Source organism: Sus scrofa, chromosome 15 (genome assembly GCF_000003025.6).
Source record: "Sus scrofa isolate TJ Tabasco breed Duroc chromosome 15, Sscrofa11.1, whole genome shotgun sequence".
NCBI lineage: Eukaryota > Metazoa > Chordata > Mammalia > Artiodactyla > Suidae > Sus > Sus scrofa.
The window spans coordinates 123,401,890-123,425,064 of record NC_010457.5 but is presented as its reverse complement, the minus strand read 5'-3'; the positions used below and the strand labels follow the sequence as shown (position 1 = coordinate 123,425,064).

General features: G+C 40.9%; 1 protein-coding gene across 4 annotated transcripts in view; it reads left to right on the top strand.

Moving 5' to 3' along the window:
- EPHA4 (EPH receptor A4) overlaps positions 1-23,175 on the top strand; it is a 151,006-nt gene that overhangs the window by 76,808 nt on the left and 51,023 nt on the right. For all 4 annotated transcript variants that reach the window (XR_002338990.1, XR_002338991.1, XM_021074565.1 and 1 more), the window contains 1 exon segment: positions 7,927-8,265. Coding sequence is in view for 2 of the 4 variants with exons in the window: in XM_021074565.1 (XP_020930224.1) it covers positions 7,927-8,265 (339 nt within the window). In the remaining 2 variants the exon portion in view is untranslated.

The following is a 23,175-nucleotide window of genomic DNA, read 5'->3' as shown; positions in this document are numbered from 1 at the left end:
GTCTGTTAAATAGGAGGGAAGAATTATGATTTGTGGAATTATTGGAATTTTCTTTGATGCTTGGAATACTGCCCTTCTTAAATGTCACATTCACTTATTTTCTGTAGGTAGTATGTGGATCATTTATGGAAGCTTGGGTTTTCCCAGAGGAAAGCGGATGATAGGTTAAGGAAGATTAAGATTCTTTTTATGATGTAACATGGTATGATATGATAGTCCTTTGCTTCTCCTGTAATTTGGCTACGGTTTCTTCGGGACTTTATACTGTCAAACTCCCATCAGCAGAATGCAAGTTGACATCCCACTAGAAAATAATAATTACCCGTTGTAGCACCTTTCACCAATACCTGCTGTGCAATCCAGAAAGTATTTCACACCAGTGAAGCAAATGGATGTTCATTAAATCTATCCACGGTGGCGAGAAATACAGAGCCCATTTCTTTCAGAGCGATGAGAAACTCAAAAAAATAGGCCATAATATTTTGGCTGTCTTTTATTCCTTCCTTAGTCCAAAATGACAGGTGTCACTTGGACTTTAAAAGCCAGAGTTGTTACCTGACCTCTCTATCAGTGTAAATCAAGGGAGTGATCTCCCTAGATTAGTTCAAAGTACGCTCAAAGTCCCTAGAAGGATGTGCAATATTATGACTGATCATTTTTCTGGGGAGAGTGTGCTTTGGTCCCAGTCAAATTTTCTGTAGCAGGGATTGGTAAAATATGACCTGAAAGTCAAATTCAACTGCTTTTGTTTTTACAAATAAAATTTTCTTGGGACACAGACATACCCGTTTGTTTCGGTATCCTCTGTGATTGCTGTCAAGCTGCAATGAAGAGTTGAGCAGTTTCTAGAGAGACCATAGAGCCCATAAAACCTGGAAGATTGACTATCTGTCCTTTAAAGAGAAAGTTTGTTGAACATTGTTCTAAAGGATTAGTAAGTTAAGGATTATTGCATTTGACTTTTGGTTCTGGTAGTTTAGCTATTACCCATGCCGCTAAATTATGTTTAAAATGTGAAAGGCATTCTAAACACGAGAATGTTAAAACAGTTTAACGTGATAGCCCCATTCTTTAATGCAGAAGGAGAGAACCTTAGGCTTAGAAATTAATTTTAAGCATTTTTCCCCCTTTTGCCATCTTTTTAGGGCCACATTCTTGGCATATGGATGTTCCCAGGCTAGGGAGCATTTGGAGCTGCAGCTGCCGGTCTATACCACAGCCACAGCAATGCAGAATCTGAGCTGTATCTGTGACCTACACCACAGCTCACGGCAATGCCAGATCCTTAACCCACGGAGCAAGGCCAGGGATTGAACCTGAGTCCTCATGGATACTAGACAGGTTTATTACTGCTGAGCCACGACGGAAACTCCATTTAGCGGGTTTTAAAAATAAAACCAAAAATATAAAGGAAGGACATTTTTCTCCTTAATTATCCTTCAGTATTTGATTGATTTGTATGTTTTGATCATATAAATGAAATGGAAGTGCTCTCTCATGGCTCAGTGGGTTGAAGATCCCGTGTTGTCACTGCTGTGGCGTGGGTTCGAACCCTGGCTCGGGAACTTCCATATGCTGTGGGTGTGGCCAAAAATAAAATAAAATTGAAAAAAAAAAAACCTCTCCTTCTCTAAAAGCTAATAAGGAAAAAATGCCTTTGAAACTGTTAAAATGAACTTTCTTCAGAACCTTCCATAGCTTCATGCCCAAAGAAATCATCACATGAAATCAAGGTGGGGAAAGAAAAGTTGTCATAACCAATCCCGAATTAACAGAACTTCAACTGACGGAGCTCACATTTTAAATTTCCAGCTCTACTGGCTGGTTATAGAGCTATGAAAATGAGAGAGGGCAGAGTGGTTGGTCTGCCAGCCTCCAGTGTCTTCTTTCTCCCTTTGATTTCCTCCTGCCCCTTCCTTCAACTATCCAGGAAAGTATCAAAATGAATCAGATATTTTTTCCCTCCCTCTTTTAGAGAAAGTGACAAATACTGGGCGTGATAAATAGATGTTGAGTAATTGAATGACTCCATAATCTCTTGCAACAGAAGTAACCACTTCTGTATGATACATAGCCCTCCCTCCCCGTTCCAAAGTGGTTTAAAATGATAGAAAAGAAGAATTTGAATTAAACTAGCTACCCTGAGATTCTCCTTTTTAGGGCTATAAGTGAAGCTATAAGTGAAACACTCACTAGTACAGCCTTAGCTCAGAGAGGCTTGTATTAATTCACAGGCTTAAAGTAGCATTGTTGGTAGATGGACATAAGATGCCTTAGAGGACCTTGTTAGTTTCCTTTCCAGTCATGGAAAATGTTTACTGAGCTTGCTTTGAACTAGGAACCATGGGAGACACTAGGGACTGATGAATACATCAATTTTTCTCTTGAGGGTCAGACAGATTGTGATAGAAACAGAGTATGCAATGTATGTGTGATTAGCAAGACTCCTTAACATGCTCCAGATGGAGCAGGAAATGGAAATATGCCCTAAACTATGGAATAATATCATAAGTAGGATTACTGCTAGTCCTACATCCAGGGTAGTGGTGGGCAGTTTGGGAAGGCATAAAACCCTATTATTCTTAATGACCCGTGGCTACCTGATATTGATATACACCTAGCAGATACAACGTCGGGATGGAGACTAGAAAATTAAATGGTACGATTATCCCTCTTTGTTATCAATCTCGTATTTATAATTGAAGACATTTAGAGGTGAGCATATTTCATTCCTTTTTTTTTAATATTCCCAAAGCCTTACTATAGATACTATTCAGATTCTGTTCCAGGTAAGGGAAAAAAGGAAATTACCCTTTTGTTTTTTAACTTGAAACAAGCATTTTTTAAAATTGAAATATAGTTGATTTATTTGTTGGTTGGTTTAAATACGCTGTTAATTTCAGTGATTCAGTCATATGTGTGTGTGTATGTATATATGTGTGTATATGTATGTGTGTGTTTAAATATATGTGTGTGTATGTATATATACATACACACACACACACACACACACACACACACACACACATATTCTTTTTCAGATTCTTTCCCCTTACAGGTCATTACGAGAGAGAGAATAGGTCCCTGTGTATACAGTAGGTCCTTGTTGATTATCTATGTTGTGTATGGCAGTGTGTATATGTTAATTCCAATCTACTAATTAATCTCGCCCCTGCTCCTGTTCCCTTTGGTAACCGTAAATTTGTTTTCTATGTCTGTGGGTCTATTTCTGTTTTGTAAATAAATTATGGGATCTTTCTTTCTTTCTTTCTTTCTATAGATTCCACGTGTAAGTGATGTATATTATTTGTCTTTCTCTGTCTGATTTACTTCACTTGATATGATATTCTCCAGGTCTATCCATGTTGCGACAAAGAGCATCATTTAGTTCTTTTTTATGGCTGAGTAACATTCTATTGTGTATATCTACCACATCTTCCTATCCATTCACTTGCTGATGAACATTTATGTTGCTTCTATGTCTTGGCTCTTGTAAATAGTGCTGCAAGGAACATTGGGGTGCATGCATCTTTCCTAAATATATGCCCAGGAGTGGGATTGCAGGATTCTATGGTAACTCTGTCTTCAGTTTTTAAGGAACTTCCATACTGTTCTTCACAGTGGCTGCAGCAATTTACATTCTAGAGGTGAACATATTTCTGATGAGAAGGCAATTATATGTCAGAAAATTTAATTGTTCCTAAATATCTAGCTATGATGCTGTTACTGGTCCAAATTCGGGCCTGCTCAACAGGCATGCAGCAAAGCCAGTCTGCTGGCATAAGGTTGTGGTGAGAGAAAGGACAGTGTTTATTGCAAGGCACCAAGCAAGCAGAATGGACAGCTAGTGCTTAAGACTAGAACCCTCTGGTGGCTTTCAAGGAAGGGTTTCTAAAGATCATGTAAGAGAGAGTCTTGGGGTATGTGATCAGGTCCTGCTCAGGTCTCTGATCAGTTGATGACGAGGTACCAGGCTGATGTCTCAGGAATCTCAGTCATCAGCCTTCGGGTTCCAATTGGTCTGGGGTCTAGTGCTTGTGGTCAGCATGCAATTGACTTTTGCCCAGAGTTCCCACTGTGGCTCAGCTGTAGCAAACCCAACTAGTATCCCTGAGGGTACGGGTTCAATCCTTAGCAGTGCTCAGTGGGTTAAAGATCTGGCATTGCTGTGAGCTGCAGTGTAGGCTGCAGACGTGGCTCAGATCCCACGTTGCTGTGGCTGTGGTGTAGGCTGGCATCTGCAGCTCTGATTGGATCCCTAGCCTGGGAACTTCCATATGCCGAGGGTGTAGCCCTAAAACAACAACGACAAAAACCACTTCTCTGGTGGGGGTTTTAGTATCTGCAGAACAGCTCAAGGATATGGCTCAGGCTATTATCTGTAGCCCTTGAAGAGGAACTAAAAGTTTTTGACTTTTTTTTAATGGCTTAACTATTACTATTTTGTCTTACTTGATTGTTTTCCTTGCTTCTTCATGTGCTTACTTCTCTGATTAAATTTGCTCTTTGGAACTTGGGGAAGACCGAGGAAGTTAAAGCTTTTCCACAAATAAGATGCGAGGGACACAAGGATCTGTCTGTCCCCAGGAAGGCCCTGCCGGGCCCTAATGGGTCTCAATATTACCAAAAAAATAAGAAAAGACAGTCTAAGAGTTAAGTTTTTCCTTCTGGATGCCTTGTGTTTGTTGAGAGAACTCATTTTAGTCAGAATGCCTGTTTTCTTTTCTTTTTAGTCATCTCTACAGGTAATTGTTTTAAGATGCCGCTGTTAACTATGACTGTTGGGCCCAGATTGGCTTTTGGCTGCATTAAACTCCACGCTTTTTTCTCATTTTCTGGCAAAGAGAATACTTTCTTTTCTAAGGAAGAGATGACCCTTCCCTTCAAAGGGAAACACATGTGATATAGATTTACCATCTTTTAATTGGCAAGCACTTTTCAAAAAGAAAAACCTCAGAGTTCCCATCAGGGATCAGTGGTTAACGAGCCCGTCTAGGAATCCAAGAGAATGCGGGTTCTATCCCTGGCCTCGCTCAGTGGGTTAAGGATCCTGCGTTGCTGTGGCCGTGGCATGAGCTGGTGGCTGTAGCTCTGATTTGACCCCTGGCCTGGGAACTTCCATATGCAGTGGGTGTGGCCCTAAAATGCAAAAAAAAAAAAAAAAAAAAAAAAAGAAGGAAAAAAAAGAAAAACCACAAACAATACAACCACCATTATGATTTTAATTTATGAAGCAAATGTCCTTTTCCAGACTTGGGCAGGCCAGCGTTAGAATCACCTTGGGTGCACGTTTCTGTTAGTTCCTCCACCCCCCTTAATTCTCCAGTCCTAGTCCCATTTCTAAGCTGCTCCTCTGCCCCATGTAACCATCACTCCTTATGGCAGCAAAACATAAAGCATATGCAGTACAATTCGCCAAACCATTCGTGGGGTCAGCATTGAACTTGAACTTATTTAGTACTCTGTCTTCCCTTGAACATCTACCCCAAGGTAGATTTTTGAAGAATCACTGCCCAAAGGCAGAAGCCTGTGCAGTGCTGCATCTCGTTTTCATGCCAGCCCCCCATTTTGAAATCCTGCCCCATCTTTGTATTTTTTTTTTTCATGTGGCAGTGTTATATCTCTGAGTCCTGTGACCATTTAGTTTTCTGCTCCATTTCTTCTCTGTTTAGACAGTTCCATGCCCCGTCCTACATACTAATTACTGACTTTTTGCTTCTGCAGTGCTTGATTCATTGTGTCACATTTTCCCATGTGAAAGTGGACCAGGAACCTTGGCAAGGAGGTTAATGGATTTAAGAGTCACTCTTATTTAACCCTGAAAGTCACAGCAAAATAAGAACCAGTGGCTTGACCCATTTTCTGAACCAGGCTGTGGTCAATTTCAGCTGCAGGCTAGCAATGGATTTCACTATGATGGCAAGAAGCATCTACAGAATTTGAACAGGATTGAAGATACTGGTTCCTGTATCTTATGTTTACCTCTTAAACTTTAGTTAAAGCTACTGATTTTGTTATTTTGCTTTTAAAGTGTAAACAACGGGTTTTAGTTGGACTCTGTCACTAATTAGATTGCGCAGACTTTCAGTATCATCAGCTCCACTTTCTGCATCTCAGTGTCTTCATCTATAAAATGAGGCTCTTCAACAAAATGATCTTGAACATCTTATCTGGCCCTAGGGGTCTGTGATTTCAAATGGCTCTAACAATTTATTTTTTTTAAAAAAAAGAACATTTATTTAATCTTACTGTTTTCCATTGCTCTGCTAAGGACCATAAGGTATAAATTTGAAATATAAACAAGAAGGAAAGTTGTACTTTCTTTCTGAGGCTTTCCTGGGGACAATCTTAGCTTCAACACAAATTCCATGACACTGTTTTTCTTTTAAGATTCTCAGGATGGAGAGCAGGTCTTAACACTAAGAGAGAAGTTGTTGGTAACTAGTCTCCAAGGTTGATTGGGAGGGCCTGCCTAGGTTGTTAAAATAAAGTCTTCACTTAAGTTGTATACAGAGAAATGGAGAGTGAATTACCCTTATTCAATATCACTAAAAAACCCTTCAGCCATTCATCACTGTAAGCTAAGTAATAAGTACTGATTATGATTCCTTACTTATCTTCCAAGTCTCTGACAATGGCAACTCTGGAAGTGTATATCCCATTGTCCTGGACTAGATGAAGCTTCTCCTCACCTCATGCAGGCTTCCAGTTAACTTCCTTTTCCTGGGAAACACAGACAAATTTCCCTTAAAGCCATCATTACAAATAAATTCGAGGTAGGATAGAAACAACGAGCAAGAAACCTCAGCTTTTCATTTAAACTTACTTTGGCTCTTTTCTTCGAAGACCAAAATGAGAAAGAGAAAAGAAAGCAGAGAACCTTCCAACTGTTGCAGTGACTCGGTATTTTTTCATTACAGTGTGGCAGGTGTCCTTCAGACCTTTGGAACCAGTTCAGACCAGGAAAATTCCCTCTTCCTTCTCCCACCCTGATTCTTCTCCCTGAAGAAAGTTTGTGTGACAACATCTTGGCATAGAGACTAGTCTACAGCAAGAATCGTGGGGGTTCATCATGGTTCTGTGGTCCTATTTATTGTTCCTATTGTTACTATTTTAAACCACGCATGTTGTTTGCAATCAGTTGTTCTGTTTCTCAACAGCCACTGTCCCCCAGCATGTTTGAGAAACCTTTAATGTCCATGGAAAAGAGTATCTTAAAAGGGGCCTGGTTCAGCCCTGATCAGTTGAAGGGCTGGATGTGGGCCCTTGGGAGCCTTTACACAATCCTTGCCTTAATATTTCTCAATGACTATAGCTTCAGCATCTCTGCCATCTGGTTGAACCTGTTCCTACTAATTACCCGTAAACAACTAACCTCTCAACTGCCATGTCAAATTGAAGAGGCGTATCTATACAATTCAGTTAATTTTACTCCCTGTCGATGACACACGCTACTTAGGAAGCATCGTTTAGCTTCAGAAGTGGTATGTAACTATTAATTTACCAGAGTGCCACCACAGCCCTGGGAACTAGAAACACATTTGTATATCTGCCTTTCAGATAATACGATTAAGACAAAATAAGTTATGAGAAAAAAGCAAAAAACAAAAAAACTTGGTCGCTTCAGAGAGAAAGCCAGGTCTGCAACCCACCTGATGCAGCATTGCTTCACATCTCACAGTGGCGGCCAGTGCTACGTTTGCCCAGGAAGGAGAATGACATTCACATGGACCGCCTTCTATCATATTGCTCTTTTAAAAGATTTTTTTGCTGGCTTGATTTGCTTGTTGGGTTCTTTGCCAAACGAGCTCATCTTACTTGTAGCCGCCGAAAATAATATAAGCTCCGAGAGATCCCCTGAAGGCTGGTTTCAGTTCTTGGTGTGATAGTATGTGTTTTTTTTTTTTTTTTTTTTTCTTCCTCCAGGCCCACCATCTGCTCCTCTAAACTTGATCTCAAATGTCAATGAGACATCCGTGAACTTGGAATGGAGCAGTCCTCAGAACACGGGTGGCCGCCAGGACATTTCCTACAACGTCGTGTGCAAGAAGTGTGGAGCGGGTGACTCTAGCAAGTGTCGACCTTGTGGAAGTGGGGTCCACTACACCCCACAGCAGAACGGCCTGAAGACCACCAAGGTCTCCATCACTGACCTCCTGGCTCATACCAACTACACGTTTGAAATCTGGGCAGTGAATGGTGTGTCCAAGTATAACCCTAGCCCGGACCAGTCTGTGTCTGTCACTGTGACCACCAACCAAGCAGGTAGGAATTGGATCTGCTTTATTGTAGGATCTAAATGTGTATAGAGAAAGAGCTTGTGTTGACATCCATGAAGAATGCTAAGTCCTGCAAATGAAGAAGAACCACAGGGATCTAATTATAGACCTGTGAACTGTATAATAACACAAAAGATACTTGGAAGGATATTTATTCCTTAAGCAGATTTTTTTTTTTTTTTTTTGATACCAACTGCATAGCATGCATTGTACTAGGTGGTGTCGATTAAATGAAGGCTATGACAATGCCTGGTTGGAAGTAGGTGACAGGCCAGTGAGTTGGTTTCTTGTAAGGGATGTATCTTGGCAATTTTCATCACAAGACGGTGATTGGATATCAGTGCATTTACAGATTATTTGGGAATACGAGGTTGATTTTTTACCAATACAGAGTGCTCTATTGGCATTTGCTGTATTTACCAACAAAAGCATTAGCAGCTGTAGTTTTGGTCTTTTTTTTTTTTTTAATTTTAAAGTTTTAAAAATGATCAACGTGGATCTTTACTAGAATCACCATGTAAATCTGAACAGCGAATGGTTTAATGGGCAGCTTGATCTGCGTGGTTGGCAAAATGTTCCTTAAAACATACTGCTTTGGCAGCCACCTTCGTAGTTCAGTTCACAATTGACAGGTGGGGGAGGAGACTTAATTTATCCCCGTTTCGTGCATCACTTTCCTCTTCTAATTCGGATGACTAGAAACGTTTTCTGTTCGTGACGTATTTCTGCTGAGGTAATTGCAGAACTGTTCTCCAGTCTTGAATATCAGATATTCCAAAGTGTGAATGAGAATCTAGATTTCTAGGCTCTGCTCCTGACACACTTATTCCCATTCTTCCGCTGAAGAAGCTTCCACACTTTCTCATGCTAATTTTCCTTTCTGGATTTCCACCACATGTTTCACCTTGCTGGCTCCCTGTTATTTATTTCTGGGGATTTAAACGAGAGGAGGAAAACAGGACCGTGGTTTATCCTTTTGGGCCGTTCTTAAGAACAACACATTTCGCCCGAAAAGGATTATAAATTGCAACAATCCTATAGCCTCTTACTGCGCGTTTCTTAAATGAATGTTTCGGTAAGTGCACTCAATAGTTAAGTAAAATATATCTGCATTAATTGATTCTATAGTGAGAAGTATTCCAGTACCCCAATCCAAAGCCATTCTTTTTCCACTTTCCCTTGAACTCTCCAGAATAAATAAAAAGTTAAGACTGGGGAAAGATTTTGAACTGGAGCGCAAGTGGCACATCTTCCTGGAAGATAGTTTCAGTTACGCAAATGGGACCAATTTTTTTTTTTTTTTTTTTTTTTAATATTTGGTGTGAACAGATCCATCTGGTTATGCTTTGGCCTTTCATTTCTACACTTTCAGGAACTGAATACTGTTGTGGTCATCGGTTTTATTTCTCTACAAAGGCTAGTATGATTTAGGAGGTTTTGATAGCATCACAAAGGCGCTGTGACTGCCGGCTTTTTATTAGTTCTCTTTTGGACCAAGGCAATGGAAATACTGCCTGTAGATCCTGGGAAACACATTGGTGCCACCAGTGTCTCTGAGTTTCAAGGAGCCGAGAAGGTGCAGAGTGATCTCTGCACCCCTGGAGAATCTGGTTTATGATTCAATCAGTATTCTTATGTTCAGTCCTCCTGCACCTTTTTGGCTCTCCTTAGCTGTTTGACTACTTCCTGTTCTTAACGGAATTCGAACTAGGAATGGACCTGTGAAGCCTCAGCTGTACAAGGTGAAGTCATTCTCTTTGGCGGAGGGGAGCCTCTGGGAGATGTGCTGAGGACAGGCTTGGCTCCCACACATTTTGTGGGGAGACTTCTCTCTCTGTATATTTAAGGCCTCAAGCCAAGGGATTATGTCAACCCCTCCCAAGGCCAGAAGGCACAAAGAATACAAAGAGGACAGGCCAAAAATCCTCTGAAAGGAAAAAAACATGCAAAACCATTACACTCGATGAGATTCTGCTGTACAGCACAGGGAACTATATCCAATCACGTGTGAAACAACATGATGGAAGGTAATATGACAAAAAAAAGAATGTGTGTATGTGTGTGCCTGGGTCACTACGCCGCACGGAAGAAATTGACAGAAAGAACATTGTAAATCAGCTGTACTTTAATAAAAAAAAAAAAGTTATGCGAGGGAAGGAAACAAAGTCAAAGTTTTATTAAAAATGTAGGTGTAATTCTTTTAGTTCTAGGAGAAAAGGCTGGACGCAATTCCTCTGACACAATGAGGTTTTCTCTTCCACGGCGAGCAGTTCTGCCAGGCGGTTTGCTGAATAGGACAGAATTCCAGCTCCTTATTTTAATGTTCATGAAGGGTAAGGCTGGGAAGCTGTTCAAAATTAAAAATAAATCTTTCAATAAGGAGACCTCCTATGTGGCCAACCAGAAAGCTTCCGCTTAGCAGAGAGTGGTGTGTGTGCACAGCGTTGCTTGTTATCCTGCCGCGATTTGGAGCTCGCTAATTCAAAATCATCAGGATGGTTTATTTTTGATTAACATACCCTTTCCTCCTTATAGTGCAGATTAATAATATAGGCCAAAATTCTGGGTGAATGTAGCAACCAGCAACCGTAAACTCTATCAAAGCTCCCCTAAGCATATTTACATACCCACAATTATATTCTAATTGCTGTCATTCCCATCATTTCATTAAATTAAATTCCTTAGGGACCTCTATAGGCAATGAGGTCTCACAGTAGAAGGAATACCTAGAATAAATGAATGTTAGCTTGTACCACCTGGAAGCCACAAAGTTTCGTGGCTCTGCATTTTCGGCTCTGTTTTCACAGGGTCCTTTTTCTCACTGGTAACGTATTTAAAAACAAATGAACACTAAACCTAGAATTCCCGATTTTTATCATCAACACGTCTGAGACTGTCACTGTCGAACAGCTTTGTGAAGGTAAAAATGACTCATCAGAGCTAGCACTTGAACCCCTGGGAGAATCCTGCTCCCAAAAGGAGAAAATGGCTTTTTGTTGCTTTCTTTAAAATTAATAGTGTTCACATCAGCATGCCACTCAGCCTGGCATCTCCCCATGTGTAAGACTGGACCTGTGAGTATCTGAGCCTGGAGACGGGGTTCTAACTGGTCTTTGATCACGTGGTTGCTGGCGGCCGTGTGCATGGACTGGTGTTCTTACCTGGTTATTCAAACCATTGCTAACCCCGATCCTACAGTTGGTGTCTTAAGAGGCTAGTAACACCCTTTTCCTCCCCTCCTGAGTTCAAACCCAGTTGATGCAAAAGGCAAGACAAATGGGAAGTGTCAGCTTTACTGCTCATCAGCTGATGACAGGATGTGAGCCTTACATCTGTGGCCAAAAGGGCTGGCTCTGGTGACACTTGCCTGGCGTCCCCCGGGGACAGTGCCAGGACAAAGCCTGCTCTGCTCATATTGCCCACGTGGAAGCTCTGAGCAGGGAGGCAGGGCTGAGAGAGTGGTAAGGGTTGAGCGGAGGATATAGGACTTCTCCCCACTTCTCTTCCTAAGCCACTTCACCCCCACCCCACACCCAAGGGCGTGAAGGAGAGGTGAGAGTAAGGTGGATGACGGGGCTGGCTCCAGCTGAAGTGGCCCCGTAGGAGATCATCAGACAAGGAAAACGGATGGTCACCCTAGGCTTGGTTTTCCTCCATCTCCCATCCTCGAGCAACTGTTCCGTCTTTTGTTTAGGGAGAGATGGTTTTGATGCTTATGAAAAAGGAATCGGCAGACTGCCGGGTGATTTGTTTTCTAGATGACTTTCCTTCAGTTTACTTCGACTTAAGTGGACCATCTCAGGGAAATGAATACAGGCTGTGTCACTAGGACAGAGAAATGCTGTATAAATGAAACAAGGTTTTCCTGACCAAGCAACAGAAATGTGCCTGTTTTTGCTAAAAATGCTGTGATTGCAGCCAGCAGTAAATCTTACTATCACCGAACCCGTTTTCACTCTGTACCCGCCCCTTACACTTGTTTCCCAGCTCTGGGGCTGCATCCTACTCTAGGTTGTTTTCTTTGTTTTAAATCATGATGAACCCCTCTGGGTGGTAGTCTCTGGGAACCCCAAACTGCACCCAGGATGGCTCTAACACTTCTGATTTTTATTTTGCATATGATGCTGTTCTATCCAAGGATATGTGTCTTATAATCTCTCTTTTGCACAGTTGTAGTGTTCTAGTGACAAAACACCTTAAACACTCTGGGTTTGGACAAGTTCAGTTCTTCAGGAGATCACACAACTATTTGAACCTAGCTCATCTCTAAGATCTTTTCTTATTCTGTAACTCTGATTCCAAGAATATAGCCATGAGCAACGGGCATGAAGAACTAAGGCTTAATTTCTGTAGGATGTTCAGAAACTGGCTTTGAAGGAAATTCCTAAAGTGAGAAAAAAAGAATTCCAAAAATGCTTCAGCAAAATTGTCAGGATACTTCTGAATCCTGCCACCCCTCCGTCCATCCAAGCTCTACCTCTAGCATAGATGTTTCACTGCCCTCCCCATTTGACGTGTTTCCTTATCAAAGGTGAGAGGGGAGGGAGTGATATTGCATCACTGGATAAAGTCCAGGGATGCTGTTAAACATCCTTTAATGGACAGGACAGCCCCCCTCCCCCACAACAAAGAATTGTCTGGTCTGAAATATCCAGCAGTCCCAAGATTTAGAAACTCTGCCCTTACGATTTGTTTACATAACAGATTTTATGACTTCAGAGCAATGCCCACCCTCTCAGAGTTCCATCGCTGACCTGTCTTTGCTTGGTCTGTGCTGGGAACGCAGGGCTTCAAGCACTGTTCTCAGGGGACAGGCAGTTACAAAAGACCCTTTGGGGCCTCTTAGGAAGAATCTCATTTGCTTTGCCATCAGATGAATGGAGGCTGCTTGTCAGACTGTCCTTGTTCCCCAGGATGGACAATTAAGAAAACTGCAAGGAAACACCACATCACAAACTGAGTGGCAGGAAGCTCATTGTGATGCCACGACACAGCACAGATATTCAATACCTGTCTGTTGATTAACACATTTATTTACAGTAAAAACAATCAGTGACCTCTCTTTGTCAAGTAGTGATAAAGTTAATAAAACCAAAATAATGAGTAGAGAAAAGAAAATAACTAAGTACAAGAGGCGTACTGTCTTTTATTACTCAACTGGTAAGTACCCATTCTCTCTTCCTTGGCTGTCTTTTAATTAGACATATTATGTTATTTGAATGGGATAATGGAGAACAGTGGGACTTCTCATTCCCACTGGGTGTAATTGCTACCTGTCTGCTGGAACATAAGAGAAAAGCTTCAAGGAGATGGTGGAAGAAAGGGAAGCATCTTAGAGCAGTTGCCTTAGGTAGTGGGCTCCAGGCTTGGTGGCACTGGGTTTGGTGAGGTTTGAAGCTTAGACGATTTTTGTGTGATTTCAGAAAAAAGAAAAAAAAAAAAAAAGGCTGTAAAATTGTAAATATCAAGTGGGAAACTGAGCTTTGGAAAGGGCCCGTGCAAACTGCTTAAGCCTCAGTGTATAAAATCCTGCCTTTCTAAGTAGATTGAGGTGCATGTGGGTGTCAGAGGAGGGAGCTTTATGTAATTATGCCTAAAAGTGCAAAGAAATAGGAGGAAAGTAGAGACTGCAGGAAGGCCAGTTTGGCTTAATAGGAAAGGTGACGAAGTGCACGGTCATACTGGAATGGTTCTGGCCTGCACTTAGGGGTGAGGGACAGCGCTGGATGGGCCGGCCTGAAGTGTGGTTCAAGGTCAAATTGACAAGCAGAAAGCGTAGTCCTGGTGATTGTGAGAATGGTAATGGGTTGCTAAACCCAAATGAGACGTAAAGGACCTAGAAGTTCTGTAAGCTTGAAAAGGAATGGGCAGATCGGGAAATATCTGTTGATTATACATATATATGTAAATTTTTTTTTTGGCCATACCCATGGCATGTGGAAGTTCCCGGGCCAGGGATCAAACCCATGCCACAGCAACAGTCTGAGCCACATCAGTGACAATGCCGAATCCTTAACCCTCTGAGCCATCAGAAAACTCCTCAGTAGATATTTTTAAAACTTTTTTTTACAGTGTAGTTGATTTACAATTAAAAAAATTAAATTATAGTTGATGTTATTCTAGAGGTACAAATATCTGGCTTCTGTTCTCAATCCCTTGAGAAGGGGTTGGCAAACCAGGGCCCAACTCTTGATCTTCCACCTTGAAAACTCCTAAGAATGTGTTTGGTTTTTTTTCTATTTCCCAAAGGGCTGAAAATAATTTAAAAAAATAGTAATATTTTGTGAGATTTGGAAATTATATAACATTCAAATTTCAGTGTTCATAAAGAAGTTTTACTGGAACAAAGGCCCACTCATTTGTGTGTATTACCTAAGACTGCTTTCCTGGAACAACAAAAGAGTGAAGTTGCCTGCCTAGCAAACATATCCACTGTCTAGATCTCTCCAGAAAAACTTTGCTGATCCCTGCTTTGAGTACTAAATCCCAAAAGGACCAGTCAGAAAGGAGGTTGAGATGTTGAAATGCTGGTGTCATTTGTCAAAAACTCCTTTTGCAAAGGATAGGGCTGATTAATATTTAGTTAATCTCACATTTAAAGCAATTTTGATATTTAGCAAGAAAACCTCTTTTCTAGAGGTTTCAACTCTATGAACAAGATTTCATGAAAATAATTAGAATTTCAAACATGCTTTTGCTTTCTTGTACCGCAAAACTTTGTACCTGGTGATCCTCAAGTTCAAATATATCAAGTGGCACACTGTTGTCTCTTCTGCAAACGGAGTGTTCCGGTTCTCTTGAAAACGTGCATTCTTAGCACTGTAGTGCAGTTCCCAGGTGCTGACAGCATTTTCTTTTTCTTTTTTTTTTTAATAATCATCTCTGCTGCTTCTTAACATTGTTCCCCCACTGAGATGATGTCTCATGTTTGCTTTTAGCTCAAGTAAATGATGGATTTTTCTTTTTTTTTTTTTACTTCTAAGAAATGGAAACACACGTGATGAAGCTGGTGAAATCTATAAATCAGAAATCTTTCTGAAGGCACATTTTAAAAGTCTGCAGACAAATTGTATAGCAATTCCATTGAGAGATTTTGCTGAAAAGCTGTTTGTGCATCCCTAGCAGTTGGGATGCAATCCTGAGGACCTCTAAGGTGGAAGCTGGGTGGAGGGTCCTTTCTGTGCCTGGATCATAATAGGCCTAAATAAGCACACAATGGGCTTCAGAGAAGCCAGGCTGTGGTTTTCTCATTAACAGCTCTGATCTAGCCAGGGGCCCCTGGTTTAGTTCTGTCATGCCTAGGAAATAAATGTACATTTAAAAAACATGCAGTACAATTTTTTTTTCTTAAAAAGGGAACAGTCTCTTGATTCTAACTGTATATATAAAATAATTTCATGTCCATGGAATTTTCTTGCCACCTCTGTGATTATTAAGTGTACTCACTAATTACGATCATAATTAAGAATAAAATAAACCAGTAGATATACAATGCTACAGCTTCCTGCGTGTGGCACCAGGGTCCATGAATTTGTATTTAGGGTGGGTGCTGCAAGTCCTGGTGAGGAGAAAGAAAAAAATAAAAGCCTTCCGAAAGAGCCTTCCAAATTATTCAGCTTCAAAGTGGACTGAACAGCTTAGGCAAATAGCAGGTCTATAGATCCTAGTAGCAATCATTACATATAAGCAAAAATTGGGATGCCTTTTTTTTCAAAGAGGTGAATATTTCTCTCTAAGAAAATGTAAGTTTTATTTATATACCCAGGGCTGGGAACAATTATTTTTCCTGATTCTTTCCCCTTTGCCCCTGCATAAGTATGCATACATGTTCCTCTGTGAGAAGGGAAATCCATTCACCAGCATTCAGCTTAAACACTTGACACTCTTAAGGCTGATTTGTTTTTTTATTCTTCAGTGTTCTGCTTGTTCCTTCGAACACTGTGGCCACCTTTTACACCCAAAGAGAAGCCATCCAGGGATTTGAAAAATAAACACCCTATTGAGAAATGAATTGTCCAGGGCTAGCAAAGATTGGGGATGGGCTTCTAAATTGTCTATTTGTCACTCCAACTGGCTGAATGAACTACTGTCTTCTCCAGAGGAGCCAGAAGAGACTCCCCAGGGTCCAGTTTGCAACTAAGCATCAATAAAAAGATCCAGAGAAACTTTTTATCAAAGCTCCCATTAACCCCATACTGATGCCTTTAAAGAATTTTTTTTCCCTTCAGACACCAGGTAAACCAAGAGACATGCTGCAGGGCTAATCCTTAACTCTGCAGGGACTAATTAAAATGCCTGTCTTTGTCACCCCTACTATATAGAACCTTCTCTGAAACTCAGCGTTTGTGTGCTGTTTTCATACCAGGATACAGTAAGAAGGCATTCTGTGTGTTCCCTTCAGGTAAAGACTCATGAGGATGTTTCTAGATTTTACATTTTAATCTGTCAAGAAAGGCAAGCCTTAGTTCTATCAGTATTAAAAATACCTCTTGGGAGTTCCGACTGTGGCTCGGTGGGTTAAGAACCTGACTAATATCCAAGAAGATGCTGGTTCGATTCCAGGCCCCACTCAGTGGGTTAAGGATCTGACATTGCTGTGAGCCTCAATGTAGGTCACAGACGCTTGCTGTGGCCATGGCACTGGCAGGCAGCCGCAGCTCCAATTCGACCTCTAGCCTGGAAACTTACAAATGCTGCAGGTGCAGCTCTAAAAAGATGACCAAAAAAAATTAAAAAAAAAAAAACCTCCCTTTTTAAGGAGTTTTTCCCCAGTGTCTACCTTTCACCCCAACACACACACAGGCAGGCACTCGCACATGCACACACACACACACACACACACACACACACGCACCTTTTTTCCTCCTTAGCTTGTGCCAGAAAAATGGAAGCATTTCCGTAGGTTGCAGTAATAGAAAAAGAGAGATGATGCCCGATGTCACTTGCCTCACGAACACCGTGGTTTTCATTGGGAAATATCATTAATGATTTGGTCCCTTGTGTGAAGGTTGGTACCCAGAGTGCTGGAATCTGGCTGAACAGTCAGCAGCTGCCAATACAGACACATAGCTGAAGAAATAGCTCTGATATTAAATTCCTTCTTCCTCTATTCTGACAGATTGGTCAGCCCACCCTCCAGGAACTCTTTCGTGGCTATCCGGTGCTTTCCCTGCTTTATGACAAAGCACAAGAGCTATTTCCTAAAACATAATCCATTGAAAATATCTTATGGATAAAATGGCAGGGCTTTGCTCTCACTCTTGGAAGGGAAGGAGAGAGAGAATGAGGATGGGTGGGCCACTCCTTTTTACCTGGCATCTTCCAAATGATAATCTAAGTACATGAATTTCTCTGGCAGTTCGGTCAAAACAAGCCTCTTTGGAGTTCCCGTTGTGGCTCAGCCGATTAAGAACCAAACATAGTGTCTGTGAGGATGTGGGTTTTACTCCTGACTGTGATCGGTGGGTTAAGGATGCAGCATTGCCACAAGCTACAGCATAGGTCTCAGATGTGGCTTGGATCTGTTGTGGCTATGGTGTAGGCCTGCAGCTGCAGCTCCAATTCAAACTCTAGCCTGGGAACTTGCATATGCTGTAGGTGTGGCCATAAAAAGAAAAAAGGAAAAAAAAGAAAAAAAAAAAAAGCCTCTTCAGTGAAGTCTGTGGGCTAGCTGATTTTCAAAGTTTCTTATCTAGGAACCTTTTCTTGGTGACATGTACATACAGACAAGACTTCAATGTGTAGCTTCAATTATGCACCACGCCCAGTGCAACCTGCCACCAACAGGTTCTCTGTATGTAACAGGCTTGGATAAGATCCATCCATTAGAACAAGCACTGAAAGGGGCAAGCTCACAATGGCTCCCTGGAGAGTTGGTGTTGTCTAGATAACGTACTGCAAGCTATAAATCTGCCTCCTGAATCGCCACCCCCCTCCTTTTCTTAGCATAATAAGTGTGTATTTTGAGCATAATAGCGTGAAGGTGGATGAGAGCACAGTTTCCATCAGGTCTCTTTATCAAAGCCAGGGCAAACAGATAAACAGGCCAGGGATTTTGAATATGCAGCTAGCTGAAAGCTTAATCAAGTGTTCACTCTCCAAGATAATCAAGGACTTTTTTTTTTTTTTTTAAATCTTAAAATTGCATACGATCCTAAGCGTTGCTGGTGGAGCCCTTGATGTCATTGAAACCCAGAGAGTATCGGATCCTGATCGGGCCTCAGGGAAAGCAGGGTTTTAAGGTACTTTCTAAGAGGATGCTTTTGGAGGCTTGAGGGTTCTTGCTAACATCATCTCATTTCTCCTCATTTGAAATAGGGGTCAGATTGTCATTACAGCATGTAATCACGATTCTTGTTGCTTTGTTTGCCACAGAAAGTAAGAAGTGCAAATATAGCAGAATCTTGCCTTCTGGAAGTTAATGTCTTTTTAAAACCAGAAGAGTGGTCATAGATTTTAAAAATCCTAAATTGTGCTCACAGCCCTCCTTGCAGACAGCAACGCCTGTGAGTAACTCATTAAGGTGTGGCTTTAAGGGGCTGGTAATATGTTTAAGGACTCTTGCTATAATGCAAAGGTGTATTGTTTGGGGAGAATGATACCTGAGCCTCATCTCACTGTTAACTCTTAAGGGTATGGATGGCACTGATGAGTTCTTTGGATGATGGCTTTCATGCTCTCTCTTTTCTCTACTTCTTCCTCCCTTCCATTTTTAGAACACACTCGAAATAACTTCCATAAAACTGCCCTGAGTGTACTGGAAGCCCTGCTCCAGCATCTCTCTTAGAGACCATGCTGTGGGACTATTTCTGGGTGAGATGCTGTTCTAATGAGGTCCTTCCGGTATTTACACATTGACTCCTGGGTGGAGCTGGTAATACTGAATTTCACACTTCAGCAAGTTGTATTAGAAAGGCCTCAGTGGAACACTGAGAACCTCTTCATTTAAGAAAAAAAAAAAAAATAAGGTCCTAAAACAGTGATAACTTTCCTAATACAGTCTTTGATTTTTTTTTTTTTATGATTGCAAAAGTCATTGGATTCTTAAGCCTAGATCCAGTTGGAAACATCTATTGGCATAAATAACTTTTTAAAACTTAACATCTCAGTTGCCTCAGCCTCAGTCTTATAATGCCTATAGAAGTTTAAACTGTCTGGCACATACAATTTAGTTTTTGGCTGATACTCCCAAATTAAAAAAAAAAGAAATCTGTAGTTGCAAATTCCCAAGCGTAAAATCCCTTCACATAAATTATGCTCCTTTTTCTAACCCCTATCACAGCTTTGAAAAGAATTGCCAAAAAAGATAGGGTTTCACATACGAGGGCTGCAAAAACATTGTTTCATGGCTCCATTTTTGAGAGCAGAGCATGTGGTGACCATTTGTCTATGGAGCATTTTCAAAATGTGCTGGTTGTAATTTAACCCCAAGGTTTCTATATCTCTTCTCTCCGCTTGCCAGTCATGTCTTTGTGCTTGTCTACATAGCCAGGAAGTAACTGGACTGGAAAGATTTGGTACAAATAAAATGAAGTCTTCCTTAGGTAGTGCTAAACCCCAGCTCCTCAGCATTTTGTGGTTCATGGATATTGTTCCCTGAATATTTTGATTCTCTGTGTTCAGAACTTTCCCAGACTTTCATACAATGAAACCAAACAGAGAATAAGGTGGAGAGGCTCAGTGCTTCACCTGATTGGTCTTCCTGTTTCTCTCTCTGGCTCTCTTTCCATTTGTGGCCATTACTTCTCAGTACTGAGCCATTGTTCTTGAAGCCAACAACGTTTGGACTTGGAAAAGTTTCCAGTAGCCTACAACACATAGATTTACAACCAAAATTATATTGAAATGTTTCCTCTGCCTTTCTCACCCTGTCAGTGATCATCTGTAGCCTATAATTTCATGCTCCACTTTATTCTTTGTCAGATACTTTTCATTTCTGTGTTTTTTTTTTTTCTCTTTGCTGCCTGTGTGTTTCAAAATGCAATAACAGAAAGAAAGATGAGTTACTAAAAAGAAATTTCAAAGATAAAAATAACAATGGCTGGTGAAAAGGCTCACCATTTATGAAGCTTATATCCTCAATTTCAGGTCATCATAACTTTTTTTTTTTTTTTGAGCCGCTTGTGTGGTCTTTTAAAATAACTGTTAGGAAAAAAGAATAGGCATCCCGTTCCAACGGTATAGGTGATGGGGAATTGGATGGCTCAGGAGATGACTAATGAGACGCTGGACCTTTCTGTCTTTAGGTCACTTTCTTGTGTCTGGACTACATCATAAGTGGTCCAAGGTCTGACCATCTGGCAGCCATTGAGTGGCTATGGTAATGGAATTGGTCTCAGTCCAGGTCTTGGTCGACAGGTGTTCACATCATAAGTGACACTAATTGACTTCCTATCTTTCAACTTGGAAGACAGTGGACCATCACTGAGACAGTGATGGGGGAAGAGTTCTTCATGATATATTCAGGCTCCACTGAAAGCCAAGGAATTCAATGCCTTGAGCTGGCACCAGCCTGGCATCTTGCAAATACTGTACTTGTCTCTTACGGGTTCCATTAACCTCAGAAATAAAAGAAAAAAAAATAGGAATCTGATTTCAAAAGATTTGCAATAACTCAAAATGGCGAATGCTGCTTTTCTGAGGTTACATTGAGCCTCCTGTGTTGAGGTTTTTTTCTCTTCATTATGTATTATAGTAATTAGATGTCTCCTAAGAAAATTATATATAAGAAAGAAAAAAGAGAATTGGATTCTTGGCCTCTATGATAATACCAATCTGGCTATCTGCTTTTATTTAGTAATTTTTTTCCTTGTTTTTTGGGAGGTCACTTATTCATAACAAATGATATGGATGATCCCCTTTGATGGAAAATTTAAAAAGGCTTCAGTGCCCTTGTGGAATGGAAGCCGATGTGAAAAAGTAACTTTGATACTCTTTTATTAACATAAATTTCAAAGCACAGAATTCAAAGGGCTTTATCCAACACATACCCTTCTTTTTCTGTTTTTCCAGGTATCTGAATCATAACTTATTCACTCTCACTGAGGGTGACTTCCCCTAACTTGGAGAAGAGTATTAGTACTACTAGTATTAGTAATATTAATGTTTTGTCCCCTGAAGTTTCCTAGGTTTATCTAAGGCATTTTTTTTTTTTAACTACCCAGATGATTTGGCTGTCCCTGTAGCAAGTAGCAAAGCCACACTCCTGAATTAGTTATCACGCTTAAAAAGTCAAGATGACAACAGCCACAGTGGATCTATTTATTGAAGCAGACAGGCTCTTTTAGCAAGAATGATCAATGTCTTACCTCTTTCTGAAAGGCTTTTCAGGCATAGGAAATCGTCAAGCATCTGATAGAGAGTAATGAACAAGGCTTTTTATTGGTCAGTTTCTGGAGTAGGCTTTTAAGCATTTCTGCCTGTACATGGAGGAACCTGAGTGTGAAAGTAAAAGGCAAGAGCAAAGATTTACCGGGTGCATCTATCATCCTGGCTTTTAGAGTCTGTGTGATTAATACATCTTTAATTGGGGACTGGTCTAGATGCCTGGGATGTCAGAAAGCTCAATGTTACAGCATTGTCTCAGGGTTCCTAACACAGCAGGACGATTAGCAGCTGTCTGAGTAACAAAAGAACCTGAAGCCCAGAGCACAGCTTTTATTTTCCAGATTTGGAATGCCTGAAGCTCTCCAGCGGAGTTGACAGCTAAAGGAACAGAAGCCATTGCTCACAGCAGCTAATCCTTTTCCGCTCTCTACGCTGTATTTCTGCTCAATAGGAGGGAACTTTTCCTTGGCACCATCCTTCATATTCCAGATTAATTGTGGAGGGTACTATCCGTCATGGAGGGGCTACATGGCCTAGGGCTCTTCATTCTGGCCAGGCAAGACACCTGTAAAATAATTTCAATCAAGAGTTTTTACTAGATACTTTTCAACATACTGAGGTGTGATGTCCTGGAGGCTATCAGAGAAAAAAAGGATTTATTTAATTCTTTCTCGTGTTGCTAGCTTTACCCTGTTCTCTTACCTCAAAACGATTGTGTTGCTCAGGCCAACATCTTATAAATCGTCCTCCAGTGGAAAGACTTGTTTTCCTGTTTGCCTCAAACTGGCATTCCTACTTAACAGGAAATACACACTGAATCCTGCCATGTTTCTGTTGGCAAATGTTGGGCCATCCTTGTCAGAACCTGCCAACAAATTTCTTAGTAAGCAGATAGAAAGTAAAACAAGCAGCTCTCAGACAAAACAGAACACGTGAACTGCATCAGAGACCCCAGAGTGCCCCTTAAGTCATTCTTGGGTAATTCTGGGGGATGTGGCCTTAGTTTCAAGTTGGGCATCACTCGCTTGTAATTCTACAACTCCTGGTATGGCTCTCTTTGTAGGGAATTCTAAGTCAAGATAGTTGTTTTGCAAAGAAAAACTAACATTTAAGTCATGGTTTTCTTTACCACCCAGAGCAATGGTTGTTGTATGGCTCAGCTATTCAATATAGTGATTAAATAGTTAGACAAAAGCCCAAATTTGCAAAAACTTGAATCTTTGCTGGCACTCCTAGATCTTTTTACCCGAAGGGTTAACTAAACATTGTGAATGGGTCTTTCTAATATTAATTTTATTTATTTATTGTTCTTTTTATGGCCACATCCAGGCTAGTCGAACCAGCCCCCTCATGGAGACGATGTCAGGTTCTGAACCCACTGAGCCACAGTGGAAACTCCTCTAATATTAATTTTAATAATCCATCTTTTCTATTCTTATCTAACATCGTTACTCATTTTTAACCTTTTTATTGTAATATATACACATATACAGAAAAATCAATAAGACTCAAATGTGTCATCAGTAAATTATCACAAAGCAAACACCCATGTGACCAGCAAGCAGGTCAA